Below are 19,271 nucleotides of genomic sequence, written 5' to 3' on the forward strand. Positions count from 1 at the left end.
CCAACGTGATAGACACCTGTGGGTCTCCCTCTCTCTCCCACAAAAAACCAGTTTGTTCAATTTATTGCAAAAATCTCTAGCTGAGCACTTTCTTTGTGTTGCTAAATGTTGAGTGTGGCTGTACAAGCCTCAGACAGCCTGGGGGCCACAACCAGATGCAGAGTTTGATGGGAGGCAGTGACTAGGCACAGGGGAGGGCATTGGAGAGAGGGGAGCATTTCAGGGTTACTCTGCTGTTTGTGGGAGGACATCCTGGTAATGCAAACATTTGGGTTATGTGTTTAAGAGAGCATTTTTGTCCCCTAAAGTGTGGTTTTGTTTAACCCACACACCCTGACCCTAAGGCCCCGTGGCTTCTCTCTTGGACTAAATCCATCTCCGGGATCTAGAAACTGACTAATTGTCTCGCTTGCATTACCCTGTACCTCACAACTAGATCAAGGAGTTTATACACTGGCAAATCCAGATGTGGGAAATGGTCAAAATCAGAGGTCATGGCTGACTTGACTCTAAACAAAGTCTGTAAGACTTTATGGGAGACTAAGGGGTTTGATATTTGTTACTTGTAAATAGTACTGTTAAATCCCCTCCCCCCCTTTTTTTTAACCTTACTGTAATCACAAATTCAGCTTTTAAGATATATCACCTATGCCTGTTACCTTGTATAGGATAACTTCAGAATGTAGAGTTAGATTCCCTGATGACTTGGATCAAAACACATGATTCCCTGCAGTCCTTAAAAATAACATATTGGAGGATTTTAACAATGTTTTGAGAAGTTTTGTTTGTTGTTTAAATAGAAAAGGTCCAACCTGTTTTCTCCCTTTATTGTTCGTTCTTGTGGGGAAGTCAGCACCTGACATTGGCACGTATTCAGGAAGTTGGTCTTCTCCTCTGGTGGATGGCAAACATATGCACACCCCTGGGTTGTCTTCCTGGGGTGCAAGCAAGACTGGGGAGACCCTATTTCCAGGGCATCCTTAGCGTTGGCATGGTGATGGCTCCATGAGCCAGTGTTGATTCCCACATTAGTTTGAAACCAGAAGTTCAGCATTTCTGCAAGGGTGAGAAGTTGTGGCCCTTTCTGGGGGTGCATCTCCAATAAGAACTTAATTGCCAAAATATATTTGACAGTGTATTCTATGAAACAAGCCTTCAGCAATTGCTTTGGGACCAATATGCCTTCGTAGGTTAAAAGCTCTAGTTTCCTAATTTTACAATTATCTATAATTACTAGAGAGACATTTCTGTGATTAAATGGCATACTATATGAACAATGCTTAGCCTCAGCTTGACATTTGAGGTGTTCTCAACGTTCTTAGGTTTCATATGCAGTCCAGGACAGAGGGGTAGAGACCTATCCCCCTACTTCAGAGGAGTTCAGAGTATGGCAGAGAAGACCAGCAGCGTGAAAGTGCTGTGTCAGAACGCAGCATAGGATTTTTGTGAAAAATACACGAGGTACTCTTAACTCAAGGACCTTCTGAGATGGTGAGAGGCCTGTGTGTTATAATGAAACTCTCAAAGCACTATAGAAATACGGTATTGGTAGAAAGACACACACATGAGATGTATTTCCTAAGTTTTCTCATTAAATGAGGCTTACCCATAGACTGTGTATAAAAACAGCAGTGTGTGACATATCACGTATAGAGTTCTGCCTAGAGCCTTCAGGTTGTTTCATCGTTCCATGGGTTTGTAAAGAGACCTTCTTTGGAAGTGGACTTTGTTTTCCTCCTGGCCTTGCCACGTTGACATGTTGTTTTCCCCTGCCAAATGATGGTCTAAAAAGTCCAGGCTCCCTGATCTAATATGACAAATAAGATGGCTTGCACATCAGTTTGATTCCTGTTTTCTCGCAAGATTGTCATTTAGTGTTGAATTTCCCCTTGAAAGCTGTTGTACTGTTGACCTTTTAAGAGATTTGACTTGGCCTCTTTTGTTTTGTTTTGTTTTTCATCTGTGGTGTAGTATAGGGCTCACCAATGGAACTTTCAGTGATGAAATGTTCTGTATGTGCACTGACCCATTTGACAGCCACCAAGCACATGTGGGTGTTGAGAACCTGAAATGTGGCTACTGTGATTAAGGAACTGAATTTTAACCTTTAATTTTAATTTTTAAAGTGCTACCTGTGGCTACCATATTGGTCATCATGGTCTGGTGTTTAAGACTGTTAATGTCAAACTGTATTAATCTAATTAAATAGAGATTATTTAGACTGGTGTGCTTTTATGTAATAACCTTTATAATATTCAAAGCCCTGGAGCATATCCACTGGTTTCGAAGACTATGGCAATACCCTGAAACTTGCTATTTCTTGAAGAGAGAGCTCTCTCGCACGGCTTAAGAAAAGAAAAAACCCAATCTGATGAGTATTTTAAGTTCGTTGGTACCTGTCATATGGGTACTGTTCAGGAGAAGAAGTAGAAATAGATTAGGAATCAAGAAAAAGAATAGGGAACTAACACATCAGTGCCTGGAATACCAACTCAGTGTTAGTCAATTTATATACCATTTAATAAAATGATAAGGAAGATGGACTGGTGACCATAAAAAAAAAAAAAAAGATAAAAATCAGACGGTTTTTAAGTGCTTAGCGTTTGGATAACCACAGCTGTTAAACACACCCAGATTTATATGGGATTGCTTTCATACATTCTAATATGATTTACTATTTAAGGTGAAATTAAAGTGACAAAAATTGCTGTTTAACTTCTAAAAGTACAGTTTTAGAACTGTAGTTTTCCATTATTTCTGAAGAACAAATTAGGAATAGAAAATATTTCTCACCTTTCAGATTGTTGTATTATTATTAACCCTGTCACCTGTGCCATCCTTAAATTCCAGAGCTGGAAACAGAATTGTTGAAATATTACCTGAACATCTGAAACAATTTCAGTCCCTCGAAACTTTGGACCTGAGCAGCAATAATATTACAGAGCTTAAAACTCCCCTTCTGCCTCTACAGCTCAAATATCTGTAAGTCAAGTCTTCTTTAACAAAAATACTCACCTATGATGAAAATACCATGTCATAATAATAAAAAAAAATCAACTTTAAGATGTAACAAAATCTGCCTTTTTCTTTAACTGCTGGTTATCAATAACATAACTTTCTTACTGATGTGTAATTTACCGTAAACCCAAATAACCACAGTCTTTATTTTGTTGTTGCACTTTTCGGATTACAAAAAATTAGGCATCCTTTGTTAGAAAAACCATGTGGAATTAAAAGTGCCTCTTTAAAAAATTAAACCACTCCGTTTCATTAATAAGTGAATTTTCTAAAAGTTGGATAAGCGTCTGTAACAAATTCTCACACCTTTCAAGTACTCCAGTCACCCTTTCCTTAGCAGTACGCGTGAATCGTAGTCAACGTTGGTCCACAAGGACCCAAAGACTTAATTTTTTAGTGCCCATTGATACAAATGATGGTTAGGTCCTCTGGAGATTATAACACAGAGAATGTATGTGTTTTAACTTTCCAAAGAGCCAGAAGGAGAAGCTCATCTTCACCCTTTTAACAGGTATCTCAACAGCAACCGAGTCACTTTAATGGAACCCGGGTATTTTGACCATCTGGCCAGCACGCTCCTGGTGTTGAAACTGAACAGGAACCGCATCTCAGCTATCCCACCGAAGATGTTTAAACTGCCCCGACTGCAGCACCTGTAAGTAAGATGTTCTCCTAGACAGTGTTTCTTCATCTCCTCTAAACCCTTGGGGTCTGTTGCCTAAAATCCACAACGTGACCGAAGGAGTTTAGAAGCAAGGTGTGGCTCTCTTCCCTGTGAGAACTAGAGTGGCCGAACTTCTGAATCGGAAAGAGCCTTCACAGTCACCTAGTGCAAACTCCTGCCTGACGGGGCAGGTTCGATTGGTACTGAAGGAATGAACAGTGTCATCATTGAACGATCTCCATACAAAGGCATCATTGTGGCACTGGCGAAATCATGGTGACGCCCAACAGCTGCGGTTCATGAAAATAACACCGGCAGCTCCAGGAGGCTCTCATAGCTTAAGTGGCTGCAAAGAGCTGTCTCGTTAATAGTGGTGGAATGATCTGTGAACAGGCTCCTACGATATAGTGGTTTTCAACCTCGGCTTCACATTATAGGCACTGGGGAGCTTTTAAAAATCCCAATGTCCAGGCCACACCCTAGACCAATTCTATGGGAACCTCTGGGGGTAAGATCCAGGCTTCGGTAATTTTTAAAACTCTCCAGGCAATTTCAGTGTGCACCCAAGGTTGAAAATGACTGCCTTGAAGAGAAAGCATTAAACAGAAAAAGAACCGTGAAAGAGAGAGTAACCAACTTTTGTAAGCAGAATAAGCCCTGCCCCTGAATAGACTTCATGTTTTAACATAATATTCAGTATACTCCCTCTGGATAATCTAAAAACAAATACACTGAGTTGATAAGCATTTTAGAAAGTAAAGCGTAGTCTAGTTTCAATATTTCACTATTCCAAAAATATATCACACATTTCAGGAGGAAATTCACTCCCTGCTAATAAATCCAAATTCTTCTCAATAAAAATGTTTAGAAATTTAAAACCTTCTATGTAATTTAATACGGGCTGGTTTAACTATATTGTAGTAATGTCACATTTTATTACCACCTCCAGAATTTTGTCATACAAGCTGTTTAACTGTTCTATCCAATGCAGTGAACTGAACCGGAACAAGATTAAAAACGTAGATGGGCTCACATTCCAAGGGCTCGGTGCTCTGAAGTCTCTGAAAATGCAAAGAAATGGAGTAACAAAACTTATGGATGGAGCTTTTTGGGGGCTGAGCAACATGGAGATCTTGTAAGTGTGGCTTATCACAATTCCTGCTTCGGTAGTATGATCGTGGAGTGCTCGGTGAACATGCACTAGCTTTATTTGAAATCCTATGTTAAAATCTCATAATTTACAATCTTATAATTTAATACTCGGTTTTGTTTCAGGTAACATGACCAAGAATTTATAAGCCATGGTATTTTTTGCTGAGGTCTTTATGTAGCAAAAGCTAAACATCTTGTAACAATAGGAATATGTAATAGGTTGTAATCATATGTCTCCTTTGAAGAGACTAGATAATGAACTTTTGATCCTGCTTTTGATTCTTATTGTAAATGTAGGCAGCTGGACCATAACAACCTAACAGAGATTACCAAAGGCTGGCTTTACGGCTTGCTGATGCTGCAGGAACTTCATCTCAGCCAAAATGCCATCAACAGGATCAGCCCTGATGCCTGGGAGTTCTGCCAGAAACTCAGTGAGCTGTGAGTTGCCTTTTATTCTCCTCAGGTTCGAAAGCAGGGATCATGCCAGAGCATGAGCTTCTTACCACTGATCTGTGAAATTTTCATAACAAAGTTTCCAAGGTGACAGCTTTTTTCACATGCAACCTAGTCATATTTTTGTTGTGATAAGTTGAAGCCAACTGTGCTACTTGAGTTCTAGGGCACATGGGCTAAATCAGTGATGGTTATTTTCAAATAAAGAGAATTTTTTTAATTACTAGTATTAGAAATAATGTTTACCTGAGTATTATGAAGAAGGCAGAGTGTTAAAATAAGGCTTATTGTGGTTACATATATTACCTGTTGTTTGAAAACAAATCATTGTGTTGAATAGGAAAATAAAGGCTATTATTTGTTTTTGATTTTCGTTTTTTGTTTTTACAGGGACCTAACTTTCAATCACTTGTCGAGGTTGGATGATTCAAGCTTCCTGGGCCTAAGCTTACTAAATACACTGCACATTGGGAATAACAAAGTCAGCTACATTGCTGATTGTGCCTTCCGGGGGCTTTCCAGTTTAAAGACTTTGTAAGTACACATTTTGTTCTCCATACATGAACCTAATTGGTTCCTAAACGTGCCCACTTTTCTCCAAGCAGATTTCCTTTGTTGTGAAGGAAATATGTACAGACTCAGAAAGTAGTGTCTTAATCTTTCCCAGATCAGTTTGATTAGAATCAGTCCATTTCATCCATATGTGTTTCTTAGAGGGATTAAAAAGGACAATGATCAGATTGGTTTGGTGATTACACTTAGCCTTCTCAGGATCTCCAGGAAGTTGGTAACTGCTCAAAAGGGAAACGATTTCAAATCCACTGATTTTTCTTTATAAAAATGCAGATTAAGTAAAAGTACACAGAACATAAAAGATATACAAAGGGCAGCAAAAGAAGATGCCTGTTTATCATATCCAGACTTGATCTCCGTCCTAAGAGGAAGAAGACAGAGTTAGATTAATTGACCTTTGAAGAATCTCTGAAATGTTCATTTTAATGTTGTGCAACGGGCTTTTTGTTTTTGCACTGTCAGAAACTTTTGCTCTGTTCACTATTTGAAGCATTACATAATTGAAAGACAAGCTGTGTGCTTTGGCCAGCTCCTACTTGTGTGGTTGGAGCAGTGGTTTTTAAAGTTTAATGTATTTTTCAGATTGTTCAGGTCTTTCAGAATTGAGTCATCTTGATAGAGGAATTAATGGGACAGAATCAACTGTCCTGATTTGGGGCAAAAACTTAGTGTTGGGAGAGGGAAGGCGTCTTCTATTGTTTTGAAACGGGTGGAGATGATGTGGGGGATTATGAGGAATTTATTACGAATTACATGCCACCTGGGTGGCAATCTTAGCTTTCTGAGCATCTCTTTAAGGAGAATGCTTATATCTTTTGTTAAGCGCCTGGTACCAGTTTCAGTAACATTTCTTCTTATAATTAGGGATCTGAAGAACAATGAAATTTCTTGGACTATTGAAGACATGAACGGTGCTTTCTCTGGGCTTGACAAACTGAGGCGGCTGTGAGTAGGATTTGCTTCATGGTTGCCTCCCTGTCTGACCTACACCCATTGAAGTCCATTCTGCAGGCTGAGATTTGAGAGAGTTTAGAACTAGAGGCTGAATCTGGTCGCTTCCCTTGGTCATCTCCCCAGATCAGTGTTGTTATACAAGATGGGTATTAATTAGCTTTTCTTCCTTGGTATGGCGGTTTTCTTCAACACTTTGGTGAGTTGTGACTTCTTTTAATATCCAGCCCAGAATGTTAAATTGTTTCAAGTGCTTAGAATCTTGGGATTATCCTTGTGTGGAAGGACACTCCTGATCTCACCATTTTGGAACTTTCAGCGTTGCATTCTGGTCACAGAGTCTGTAAGTGGCAAGCCCCAGTGCCCACTGGTAACACTGCAGTAGGCTCCAGGCAGTACAGGCAGAAAGCTGCTTCTGTTCACCTTACAGTGGCCCTGTCCGTGGCCAGACCCTGTGTCTTAAGTTTTCAAATCGAGTTCCATATAGCCCTAAACTTCCGTGGATGATGAAACTGTCTATGGGGAGGGAGCGTAAGGAGAAGACCTCCACTATTGTCTGTTTTACTAATTACAGTTCTGAGACCATTTACCTGGAAGGAAGTTTCTACCTCCTCCTAAGAAGACTTTGAAAATCACGTCTTTAGTTTAACCGCCGGACTAACTTACTGAATACCTATATTTGCTGGTTCTCTGTTGAATGCTTTGAGACCATGCTGAATTATATTACTGAAATAGATGGCATGAATACGTTTGTACAGGGTATATCATTTAATTGAAGAAAATAGAATTGTTCACAATGATTTTTTTTCCCCTATTGATTTTAAAAGAAATTCTTTTGATGAGAATTCCACCCCCAAATGGAGCTTTAACTCTTCCATTGTAACTTTCTTCCCCCCCCCTCAGAATACTCCAGGGAAACCGGATTCGATCTATTACCAAAAAAGCCTTTACCGGTTTGGACGCATTAGAACATCTGTGAGTGACTGGAATTTCGTTACCCTAAAGGAGCCTAAGATGGTTATCTATCTATGTGTCATGAAAGATAAACTAGAATCTAATTTTGTTGGCATTCTCTCTGTACCATAAAGTATATTTACACATCTGCTTATTCTCTACCAGTTTATTTATGTATCTATATGAAAGTATATAGGTAAACATTTTCCTTTGCATTTGAGGACATCACTATACATTATTGGGTTTTCTTTGAGTTAGTTATTTTTCTTAAGTAGTGATATATGTAATTTTCAAAAACCTACCATTTATTGTGCACTTACTATACATCAGGCATTATGCCAGGTATTTATATATAGTCTCATTTAATCCTCATACGAAAATTATCCAGTAGCTCCTGTTACCTTTACTTTTAAGAAGTGGAAGTTTTGAGTATCCATTGATTCTGCTGAACAGTTAAGATGGTGACTTGCATTTTAAAGATTAAAAAAGCAATTTCCCATGGTCCTTAGGGGTGACATTAGGAGGGTAGTGACACTACTTTGAGACTTCTATGAGTCATTGCTGTTGTTTAATTATAAAACATAAAACCTGTTTTTCCACCCTTGTTCTTTCTCTTACTCGGTTCTGCTACCAGCACATCGGCTCGCAGTTGCCCGAGGCAGGACTCACACCAGGGCTGCCTCTACTGTCCGTGTGTGTCCTTGTGCCACACTAGCTCTTGTCTTCGTAGCCTCTGCGCCACCCCCTCACACGTTTTTGAAATGACAGTTAGGGACGCAGGTATATTTCCACCCACTAGGAGGGCAAGCTAGCCAACCTTGATAGGAGCCAAAACCTGCATGAGCACGCAACCAACCAGCTTCTCAAAACCATGGGGTTATTTCCACTTGTACAGAAAAAGTACAAAGTGATGTAAAGTATCTCCACTCTAGTAGGGCATGTTTATAGCCAAAAGTTTTAATATCTATTAACTTGGACAGAAGAAGTTCGGAACACATTTGGGCAAACCCACATTTGCACTGTGTGTTGAGAGGGACGGTTTCGCCGTTGTCTGTGACCACCTTGTTGTCTTCTGACTCATTTATTCGTTTGAGGGCGGTTTGGATTGCTAGTCATGCTGACAGAAGCAATTCAGGCTGGAGTCAGATGATTCCGCAAAGCAGAATTTGGAAGGGCGGACCAGTGTTGCTGGACTTCTTGAAACAAATTATTTTCAAAGGGAAACTAGCCAAAGGGTTTGTCATCTGACCCATTCCCTTTCTGGGAAAGTGGAATTAGTGGATCATTGGAGTATTAACCTCTGCTGCGGTTTTTTAAACCGTCTTGACTCCCCCAGCCTCTCTCTCTGCCCGTGTCTGGTACCTTTGTCCTCTGTTACCCTTCGTCTCATTCAAAATCCTTTATGTATACTCTGACCCCATAAAGAAAAACAGAGTAGTAACCATTGTGGAGAGTGCTTTAATTCAAACTGCCTGTAAGCACTAGTTAAAAATAAAGTCAGCCTAGAATATTCTCTGGTTTTATAAATGTCCTACCCAGAGTGTGTTTTAGCGAGTACATCTTGTCTGAAGGCCTTACTCTCTCTACGGGTGAGTTGCGTGTGGCAGAATGGGCTCCTGACCAAGAGCGTAGGTTTTGAAATGGAAAATAATTGAGTTCACATCTTCCCCTTTCATGGTGAACGAGGTAGTAAAACCATATTCTTTTGGGTTGCTATGAGGAGTAAATGTAATACTATGTAAATGTGTAAATCATTTAACGCAGTGCATGTCATAGAAAGTATTTTATACATGATGGGTTTTTTAAAAAGCGTAACTATGAGAAATTTTACTTGTGTATTTAAAAGTTACTATTGGTTACTAACTTGGATATTGAGAAACACAACAAAATAATACGGCAGAACAAACCATAAAACTATAAAAAAAAATACAGAACAGCTTAGGCCTCCATGAGTCAAATCACCTGGACATGATGATATAAAGCAAATCTTTTTAACTATAACAGAACCTGCCTCTGATACAAATATTCGTATTCTTTGATCCAAGCTTCCTAATGGGTTCTTCTGGAGTTGCCCAGTTGGTGCATTTCAGCACATGGAGTAGGTTGTTGAATGGGGTGGACAGTGTGGGCCCAGCTTTTGCCTGAGGCAGGCAGTGACCATGATTCCCTCTAATGTATTCAATTTGGTTGTTTTCAGAGATCTGAGTGACAACGCAATCATGTCATTACAAGGCAATGCATTTTCACAAATGAAGAAACTTCAGCAATTGTAAGCTTTCCTTTTCTTTCCAAGAGTTTCAAATGAAACGTGGTGTCAGGGAAGCCGTCAGGGGGCATGTCAGCCGAGATCACGTGTCTATAAATCGTATCTGTTGCGTTCTTAGCATTACTTAATTTTCATACCAGAAAGCAAAGGGAGTTGGTGATTTGTTCCTTTTGTTGAGAAGTTTCTTTTTGTTTCTGTTATGAATTTGCAATTTAAATTTGTGGGACCTGATCATGATAGCAAGCCTTCAGGAGTGAGGTGTTTTCAATATATCAGCATTTCTCCCTCATAGTAGGTCAGTAAGAAAAACAACATGGTGCTAATACATTTCGTACATTTTAAGATGGACTAGAGAATATTTATTGCATGGGGTGTGTGTGTATTTTGTTTCCACATTCATTGCTTTGTTAATATTTACTTGAGTTAGTTTACTCGTAGAATCTGCATTTCATATAAAACAAATTGAACGTAATTACTCTCCTCAGGCATTTAAATACATCAAGCCTTTTGTGCGATTGCCAACTAAAATGGCTCCCACAGTGGGTGGCAGAGAACAACTTTCAGAGCTTTGTAAATGCCAGTTGTGCCCATCCTCAGCTGCTAAAAGGAAGAAGTATTTTTGCTGTTAGCCCAGATGGCTTTGTGTGTGGTGAGTGTAACTGTTGCCTCTGCCTTCATTCTTTTTTTCCCTCCAATGAATGGTCTTGAATAAGCTTATGTTCTCTTAATGAAGCTTTTATATCTGCTGAGGTAGATGAAAATGGATCTATAGCGTGCTGATGATTTTAATGTTACAGATGAGAAAGAGTTTCCTTAAATGTCTTTGTTTGGACATCAGGGGGTTGGGTGGAACGCGAGGACCTTAGATCTTAGGAGAACTGATGGGCAGTTGCAACCCCACCTCCTCCCTAAATCTCAGTATCTGCGTCTATGAAGTGGGAAGTCTGCTGACTGGCTTGTGGAGACACTGAACTAACCCGTATCAATGCTGCATGTTGGGGTACAGGGAGAAAGTTATCAGCGTGATTTACAGGCTGCTAAAAATTTTGCTCCTAGTGGTTAAAGCATTACATGTAAGAGAAAGTTTGAATTTGTTATCAGTCAGCGTAAGGTCCATTGTTTTAGCGTCTAAGAATCTCAGCGCTAGAAATTTCAAACCTCACGTAGCTAGTCAGCAGATCCAGATCGAAACCCCAGGTTCTCCTCTTCCTAGTGCAGGCTTCTGTGGACTACACTACACTGCTGTTTACTCTTCACTGCCATGGAGACCTTTGTAAAAATAAATGTGCATATAGAACACAAAATCAAAGTTAGCTTAAATTTTAGCATGTGTGTTAAGATATTACAGAACCTAATTTTACGTTGGCCTTTAAAAATTTATTTGAAACTGCTTTGCCTACGATTGTTTAGTCAAGTACAAGAAAAATACTTTTTTTTTAGGTTGCAGCATTAAACAGTGCCAACAGTTTCTGGAAATAAAATGTCTGATGGAGCTTTTGGATCTAAATAAGCTTTTGGCATTTGTCTAGAAGGGCCTGAGCCATGCCTTTCCCATGGTGCTTATTTCGCAGTTCTCTAGTCCCAAGATACGAACTCTATTATATGGGGACGTGTATATGGTATCTTTAGATTTTTCTTTCAGTCCCTCCATTGTGAATCTAAACATTGATTTATCAGATGAGAATTCTAGAATAATCATACAGAAGAAAAAACCATCTTGATGACAACATGTTATTGGAAGTGAGCAGCATTGGAGTTTCCAGAGCATTCCCAAAGCCCGTTCGTTCAGACGCATGCATGCGCGCACGCACACACACAGGCATGCGAGTGTCCTTTTTCCAGAGCACCCAGATAATACATTTTGGTAGATGTAAGCTGTTTCCTTTTGGGTTTAGACCATCTCCAAGAAACTGCAGTTCAAAAAAGGTAACTTCTCCGAAAAGTCACAGAGAACTAAAAATAACCGTTAGGAATGAAAGAGTTGCCCAGCTCTAATTATCATGCAGCTCTGACAGTGCCTGATTGATGGTCCACCCGCAACCCCATGCTGAAGCCAGGGTCTCAACAGGGAGTTTGAGAGATGGTTTTTCTTTTGCTGAGGACTGTTTCAACTCTATCTAAAAAATTACTGCTCTTTAATATGGGTTCTGTTTTTGGTAAATGGGGTGTTAATTGCTGTCTTTAGTGATATTGATTTCTTAATTTTTCTGCTGCTTATTTGTGGGTAACATGGGAAAAATTGCACTTCCTACCGGTAGCGTTTAAGGATGATGCATGAGCCTAAAAGTTTCTTAGCTGATTTTTTCTTGTGTTTATATTTTAAAAAGCATAAGGGGCCTAGGATAAACTATAAACTAATTTGTTCACTTCAAATAGAGATCGACACCTATTTATCAATCATTAACTGAGATGAGACTATTATTTTTGAATATAAACACTGTCCCAGGCCATCATTTCAACATGAGGACTGTTAGCCCATCTATGAAACATACACAAAGGGTAAAACCTAAGCCCTCACTTGTTTTGAGTTTCTTGATATTAAAAACTGAGTAGTGTTTGGACTCCTAGGCCTTAAAATTGTCCTGTTTCCCCCTCTCCATCTTGAACAGATGATTTTCCTAAACCCCAGATCACTGTCCAGCCAGAAACACAGTCGGCAATAAAAGGTTCCAATTTGAGTTTTATCTGCTCAGCCGCCAGCAGCAGCGACTCCCCGATGACTTTTGCTTGGAAAAAAGACAATGAACTGCTGCATGATGCCGAAATGGAAAACTATGCACACCTGCGGGCCCAAGGTGGCGAGGTGATGGAGTATACTACCATTCTCCGGCTCCGCAACGTGGAATTTACCAGTGAAGGGAAATATCAGTGTGTCATCTCCAATCACTTCGGTTCATCCTACTCTGTCAAAGCCAAGCTTACAGTAAACAGTATGTGATCTAACTTTTCCATTTGCATTTAAAGACACCTTTTAGGTTTGGTTTTCTCTCTTTCTCTTATTCCTAACTCATCTTCTGTTCACAGCTACCCACCTCATCCTCCCTTTCTCTGCCTCTCTCTCCACAAAACTAAGATTCTTGGTATCTACGTGAGCAGTTGCTTGCATTTAGGACCCCATCGTGGCGGGTAGCACAGAGATGAGCCACCCATGGGTTGTGCTCTTCGGGAGTTCACAATATATTAGTCGGATGTGGGAGGCCGTGAAGCATTCCAGCACACCACCTTTAATTCAGAGATCTGGGTTTGATTCCTGCCACTCCTGCTTATAGCTGTGTGACTCTTATCAAGTTACTTAACCTTCATGTGCCTCCATTTCCACATCTATCTATTAGGAACAATAGTACCTACCTTACAGAGATATGATAATTAGATAAAATAATTGGTGTAAAGGACTTAGCCTGGAATACAGTGAATGCTCACCCAATGCAATAAGTATTAGCTGCTGTTAATAAAAATATGTAATTGTTTGCTCTGTGTGACCCAAATACATTCTTTTATGACAGGAACCTCACCACTGTATTATTTAATCATTTGTACCTTCCATGGTAGAAGATTCCTGTATATGATTCATTAATGCATTCATTTTATAAATGATTGCTGAGGTCTGATGCATAGAACAATTTTGAGTTTAAAATTGTAGGACAAAACACAGATCTAAAGTCATAGAATGTTAGAGCCAGGAGGGACTTAAAAAAAAATATGATGATGATGATGATGATGAAGTGAGTGGTCAGGGTACAAAGAGATTAATTGATTTGCCCAAGATCTCACAGATAATTACTGAGGAAACTAAAAAGTAACTGGAAAATAGGAGAAAGACCTTCAGTCTGTACAGGAGGTGACCTGTGTCTCGGCCTGACTTCATCATTTCTGTACCTGTGTGTAACCTTGAGGGGATCTCTTCATCTCAACTTCAGATTCCTTGTCTTGCAATCAGAAATAACCCCAGCCTGACCTATGGCAGGGGCATTTGTAAGTATATATTAAAAAAAAACAAAAAACAAAAACAATGAAAATGAACCTCTAGAACTCTATAGTGCTAATGCCCACATTCTTTCTCTGATTTCAGTGCTCCCTTCCTTCACCAAGACCCCCATGGACCTTACCATCCGCGCCGGGGCCATGGCGCGCTTGGAGTGCGCTGCCCTGGGACATCCAGCCCCGCAGATAGCCTGGCAAAAGGATGGGGGCACAGACTTCCCCGCCGCGAGGGAGAGACGCATGCATGTTATGCCTGAGGATGATGTGTTCTTTATCGTGGATGTGAAGATCGAGGACATCGGGGTTTATAGCTGCACAGCTCAGAACAGTGCAGGAAGCATTTCTGCAAATGCAACTCTGACTGTCCTAGGTGAGTGGCTACTGTCTGATTCTGTGATAGAAATTAAAGATACTAGCTCACCCAAAGGCCCTAAGTGTCAGGAGTTGTAAGGGTGAGAGGTAATCCATAGGACACTGCCCTTCCCTAGAGAGAACAGAGGGCTTCTCAGGAGCTTTGAAGTCGGGAGTGCATTACCTCTTTAAGTCTGTGGCCGGTGAGATGAATCCGCTTCCTCTTTTCCAAGGGGCAGGGAAAAGTAAATGCTTTGTTGCCTCCCCCTTCCTCTACTCTGCTACCAGTAGTCTTCACACTATAAAACCCATACAAGAATCTAAAACATGCGAGCAGATTGGGAAAAATCTACTCTTTTCTTGGCCTACCCTTCCATTCAGGAAATCAGAGTTTGTCTTTTATCTTTTGCCCGAACAGGAGCTTTTTAAAAAATGTGAACATGTTCATCATATGTGTATCTTTGGAAGAGTTGAGCAAAGTAACCTATGAACACCAAATTAATCAAAGTACTTTCAGAATTTATGTATAGGTTTGGTCATCTAGCACTAGAAAGTTTCCCTTTAAAAATTTAAACATTCTGACTTTTTTTTATCCATCAGCATACCCCCATGCTTGAAATTACTTTTATACATTTTCTATTTCTAAGAAATGTCTAGAATTTTTGCATTGCCCCTCTTCCACCATTCCCAATCTTGTCAAGAGTGAGAGAGATTGAGGTTTAAAAAACAGTAAACCTTATCCTTAGCAGGTGTTACAACAAATGACAGGCAAATAATGAAATGAAATTCTGAATGTTGTATGCATGTTTGGGCTTATAGAAGCATACACATGAAGCCGTGGAAGAATACGATGTTGGGTTCCAATTTTAGTAAATTCAAGTGGTAGGTCTTACCATATGCAGAACCTAATTTCATTCAGGAGATTCAGGACATAACTTGTCATTTCAGAAACACCATCATTTTTGCGGCCCCTGTTGGACCGAACCGTAACCAAGGGAGAAACAGCTGTCCTGCAGTGCATCGCTGGAGGCAGCCCTCCTCCCAGATTGAACTGGACCAAGGATGACAGCCCCTTGGTGGTCACCGAAAGGCACTTTTTTGCAGCAGGCAATCAGCTGCTGATCATTGTGGACTCTGATGTCAGTGATGCCGGGAAATACACATGTGAAATGTCTAACACCCTCGGCACTGAGAGAGGCAACGTGCGTCTCAGCGTAATGCCCACTCCCACCTGTGACTCCCCTCAGATGACCGCCTCGTCCTTAGACGATGACGGATGGGCCACCGTGGGTGTCGTGATCATAGCGGTGGTTTGCTGTGTGGTGGGCACATCGCTCGTGTGGGTGGTCATCATATACCACACAAGGCGGAGGAATGAAGATTGCAGCATTACCAACACAGGTGTGTAAACAGAAGCTTGGCACGGGGTGCCATAGTCATGTGTGTTTGTGGTCCTGTGGTAATTTTCTTCCAGAATGTGTGTCTCATAGCCCGAGGCCCTGTGAGAAGGGTGACTCATTTGCTTCAAGCTGCAGGAATATGGTTAGCTAAAAATAACACCCCAGCCCAAAATAAAGCCGATGTTTAAAGATTAATCCTTTTTTGTTAAAACCTTATCAGGAGATCCTGTTGGCTGTAGGATATAGTCCAAAACACGGAGTAAAACAGCCTCACTCCTTCACACACAGGTGATGGAGAATAGGAGCAGCCCTTCATTTACGAGGTTACTCTCTGACGTAGCTCTCTCTTGTCACATGTGTACCCGTGTGCATATGTGTGTGCAGGCGTCTAGGGAGGATTCTGTTACTAGTGGGAGGGGGCTGTGACTTGACTAATATGTGCAAACTCCTATATCGATAGATATTAAGTCAGAAATATGGCAGAAATCAAGCTTAATTCAAGAGCTTAGATACTACCCCATGAAAATTCCTAAGGCTCTATCTTTTGAATCATCTGTTTTTGACATTTGGGAGGGGCATCCAATAGAAGATAAGATAGAGAAGTGGCTTGTGCTTCCCAGAGCAGCAGAGCCCTCATCTTCCTTACCTGAAGACGAGACAGTCAAGGTGGGTTTTCAGGAGTAGATTTATTTGATTGGTACAGAAGCCAAAACAGTACATACTGTTCATCAGGGAAGGCTGTCGGGTATGTATGGTCATTCGTGGTTAACAGAATGCTGTTGTTGGATTTTAGATGAGACCAACTTGCCAGCAGATATCCCTAGTTACTTGTCATCTCAGGGAACCTTAGCCGACAGACAGGATGGGTACATCTCCTCAGAAAGTGGAAGCCACCACCAGTTTGTCACGTCTTCAGGAGGCGGGTTTTTCTTACCACAACATGACAGCAGTGGTAAGTGTTTAAAATGAACACAGGCTGTGGTTGTCTCGAAATAATCTGATGGAAGGCTCAAATACAGTATTAATTTTCACGAGCAATTGATACACTCGTCTATTAAGGAACTGGCCTAAGACCATTGGCAAAGCTGAAATTAAATACTGTTATGCCTTTTTCTTAAATATCAGAAAAATCTTTGTTTCTGATAATAAGAGAAGACAAGTGGGAGAATTAAGGTTTAATTTCTCCATGCAACGTGATACTTTCTTTATGCTATAAATGCTCTTTGGCCCTGAATGTTCCCCTTTCTTAAATGACATTAACTGGTTTCATGTATGGTCTTAAAAGTCAAATGACTTAAAACTCTATTAGAGAAATCAAATTCTGACTCTTGCTTTAAGAACTGCATGGTTTAAGAATAATCATGGAGGCACCGTAATACACGCACACAAGCTTGGTTCAAGACCTGCTTCTGACACTTAACTGTGTATCCTTGGGCAATTACATAGTACTTCCTTATTAGGTTGTGAAATTAAATAAAATGATGTTGGAAAACTGCATGGTGCTTGGCACATACTAAGGGCTCCAAAAGAGGAGACTATTGACATTCTCTTCAAGCATTTTACCATCTTTTTCCACAAGCATTTATTGAATATCTGCTCCATGGTGGACCCTGTAGTTGAGAGGGAAGAATATTTGTTTTCAGTCTCATAGTGTGGGCAGTAGTGAGATGAAAATTGCAACAAATAGTCACAAAGTGTTTGGCAAGGCAGTGACAGAGGGTGTAGAGATAGAAGATTTGCACATACAGGTGGGTGTTCTGGTTAGGCTCATTTGGTTGCAAGCTTGTTCAAATGTAGCAGGGTTTACTGAAAAGACATTTGGGAAAGTGTAAAGTGACAGAACTGGAACATAATGTGTTGTTTGGACGCTGGGGCTGGGGATCTGTCAGCTGTGAGCAGATCTAGGGGCCACCAGCCCTAGTGATCACGTCTTGCACAGCCCTTCTGGGACTGCCCGGTTCCCCTGCTTCCCAGGCACATGGCCCATCGCGGCATCTCTCACCTGCACTGCATCTCTCGTCCTTCAACTGCTGTGGCGACTCCTACCTGGCACATCATTTCTGGGTTGTTTGGCTTAGATACTCACAATAGTGGTTTTTTGTTTTTGGGGGGGGGGGGTTGTTTTTTGTTTTTTGTTTTTTTGGCCAAGCTCATCTTTGAGCTGGGCATTCAGAGATGATTTGTTGAATGCCACTTCCTGGTCCTGCTCATCTGAAGGGAGCAGTGCTGATGGCATTGTGTGTTTCGGACCATGGCCGCTTTAGCTGCAGTGTGCATATACAGATCAGTTTCTCTTGGAAGCCACTGGGGGGCAGCGCCCAGGTGAACGCATCCAGTACAATGGTTCATGGAGTCCCCTCTGTAAGATGGCACAGATTTAGTCAGTTACTAATCCATAGGCCTCAGTAAATGTTTAAAAACCCTACGATAAATTTCTCCAGTTTTTTCTTTTATATACTATTCTATCCAAAATTTTTATCTATAAATATGGGAAATCCCCCAAGTGGAGAGAATGTTGAAGGGTACTTGAATCAAGTCCATTCAGTGACTGAGATACCTGTTTTACAGGGACATGCCATATTGACAATAGTAGTGAAGCCGACGTGGAAGTTGCCACAGATCCGTTCCTTTGTCCCTTTTTGGGGTCCTCAGGCCCGGTGTATTTGAAGGGGAATATGTACGGCTCAGATCCGTTTGAAGCCTATCATACAGGTATGTGGTTTTCTTACCCGAGTTCTGTTCTGTTCCCTGGAGGGACTTCCAGAAGCCCTAAGTCTGTCTCTTTCTGATATTGTCCCCAAATTTAAAAGGTTGTGGCCCTGACCTGAGAACAGCCTTAATGGACCACTGTGAGCCCAGTTACATAAAGAAAAAGGAGTGCTACCCAAGTCCTTATCCTTCAGAAGAATCCTGTGAACAGAGTGTCAGTGACATAGGATGGCCTTCACACATGAGGAAGTTAATCAGCTCTACTTACTCTCAAAATGAAGGACCTGGAATGAGAAGTTTGTGTCTAAACAAGTCCTCTTTAGATTTTAGTCCAAGTCCAGAGCCAGCATCAGTTACTTTAAGTAATTCTTTCATGGGTAAGTTTATTAAATTATTAGACACCTTGACTCAGGATTCCTATTCCAAGTTGCATGTGGGAGAGCAATGAGTATAAAATGCCAAACTTGTGAAAAATGTTTGTTGTGGTTTTTTTTTTAATCATGTTGTCATGACATCCTATGAGTTAGCATACGTGTTCCTAAATGCAAAGTCAGACATGGGGGATTTTACTTGATTATGTGTTTAATCCGAAACTAAGCCTTAGGAGCTTTCTGGTTAGCTCTGTGTGTGGCATCATCTAGAAGAAAAGTTTTGGGAGTGACTTAGGAGCTCCATTTGTCAGCCATGTGGAAAAAGTGGTTTTGGTCTACAGCAGCTTTTGGGGTGGAGTTGTATGCGCTGCATGATTGTGGTTTGGGATGTCTGGTGGGTCACCCTTCGACCACAGTCCAAGGGT

At 40.8% G+C, this 19,271-nt stretch overlaps 1 protein-coding gene across 3 annotated transcripts in view; it reads left to right on the top strand.

Moving 5' to 3' along the window:
- Window positions 1-19,271, top strand: part of LRIG3 (leucine rich repeats and immunoglobulin like domains 3) — a 45,935-nt gene that overhangs the window by 25,228 nt on the left and 1,436 nt on the right. For all 3 annotated transcript variants that reach the window (XM_025883064.2, XM_073900752.1, XM_073900751.1), the window contains exons 4-18: window positions 2,851-2,982; window positions 3,530-3,673; window positions 4,674-4,817; window positions 5,132-5,275; window positions 5,681-5,824; window positions 6,728-6,808; window positions 7,718-7,789; window positions 9,966-10,037; window positions 10,520-10,683; window positions 12,644-12,964; window positions 14,104-14,385; window positions 15,315-15,767; window positions 16,560-16,718; window positions 18,335-18,478; window positions 18,577-18,852. In XM_025883064.2, coding sequence (XP_025738849.1) covers window positions 2,851-2,982; window positions 3,530-3,673; window positions 4,674-4,817; window positions 5,132-5,275; window positions 5,681-5,824; window positions 6,728-6,808; window positions 7,718-7,789; window positions 9,966-10,037; window positions 10,520-10,683; window positions 12,644-12,964; window positions 14,104-14,385; window positions 15,315-15,767; window positions 16,560-16,718; window positions 18,335-18,478; window positions 18,577-18,852 — 2,732 coding nt within the window. The remainder of the gene's footprint in view (window positions 1-2,850; window positions 2,983-3,529; window positions 3,674-4,673; window positions 4,818-5,131; window positions 5,276-5,680; window positions 5,825-6,727; window positions 6,809-7,717; window positions 7,790-9,965; window positions 10,038-10,519; window positions 10,684-12,643; window positions 12,965-14,103; window positions 14,386-15,314; window positions 15,768-16,559; window positions 16,719-18,334; window positions 18,479-18,576; window positions 18,853-19,271) is intronic.

This window comes from Callorhinus ursinus, unplaced genomic scaffold (assembly GCF_003265705.2).
Source record: "Callorhinus ursinus isolate GAN/ISIS: 27379988/994484 unplaced genomic scaffold, GSC_fseal_2.0 scaffold14, whole genome shotgun sequence".
In the NCBI taxonomy this organism is placed as follows: domain Eukaryota; kingdom Metazoa; phylum Chordata; class Mammalia; order Carnivora; family Otariidae; genus Callorhinus; species Callorhinus ursinus.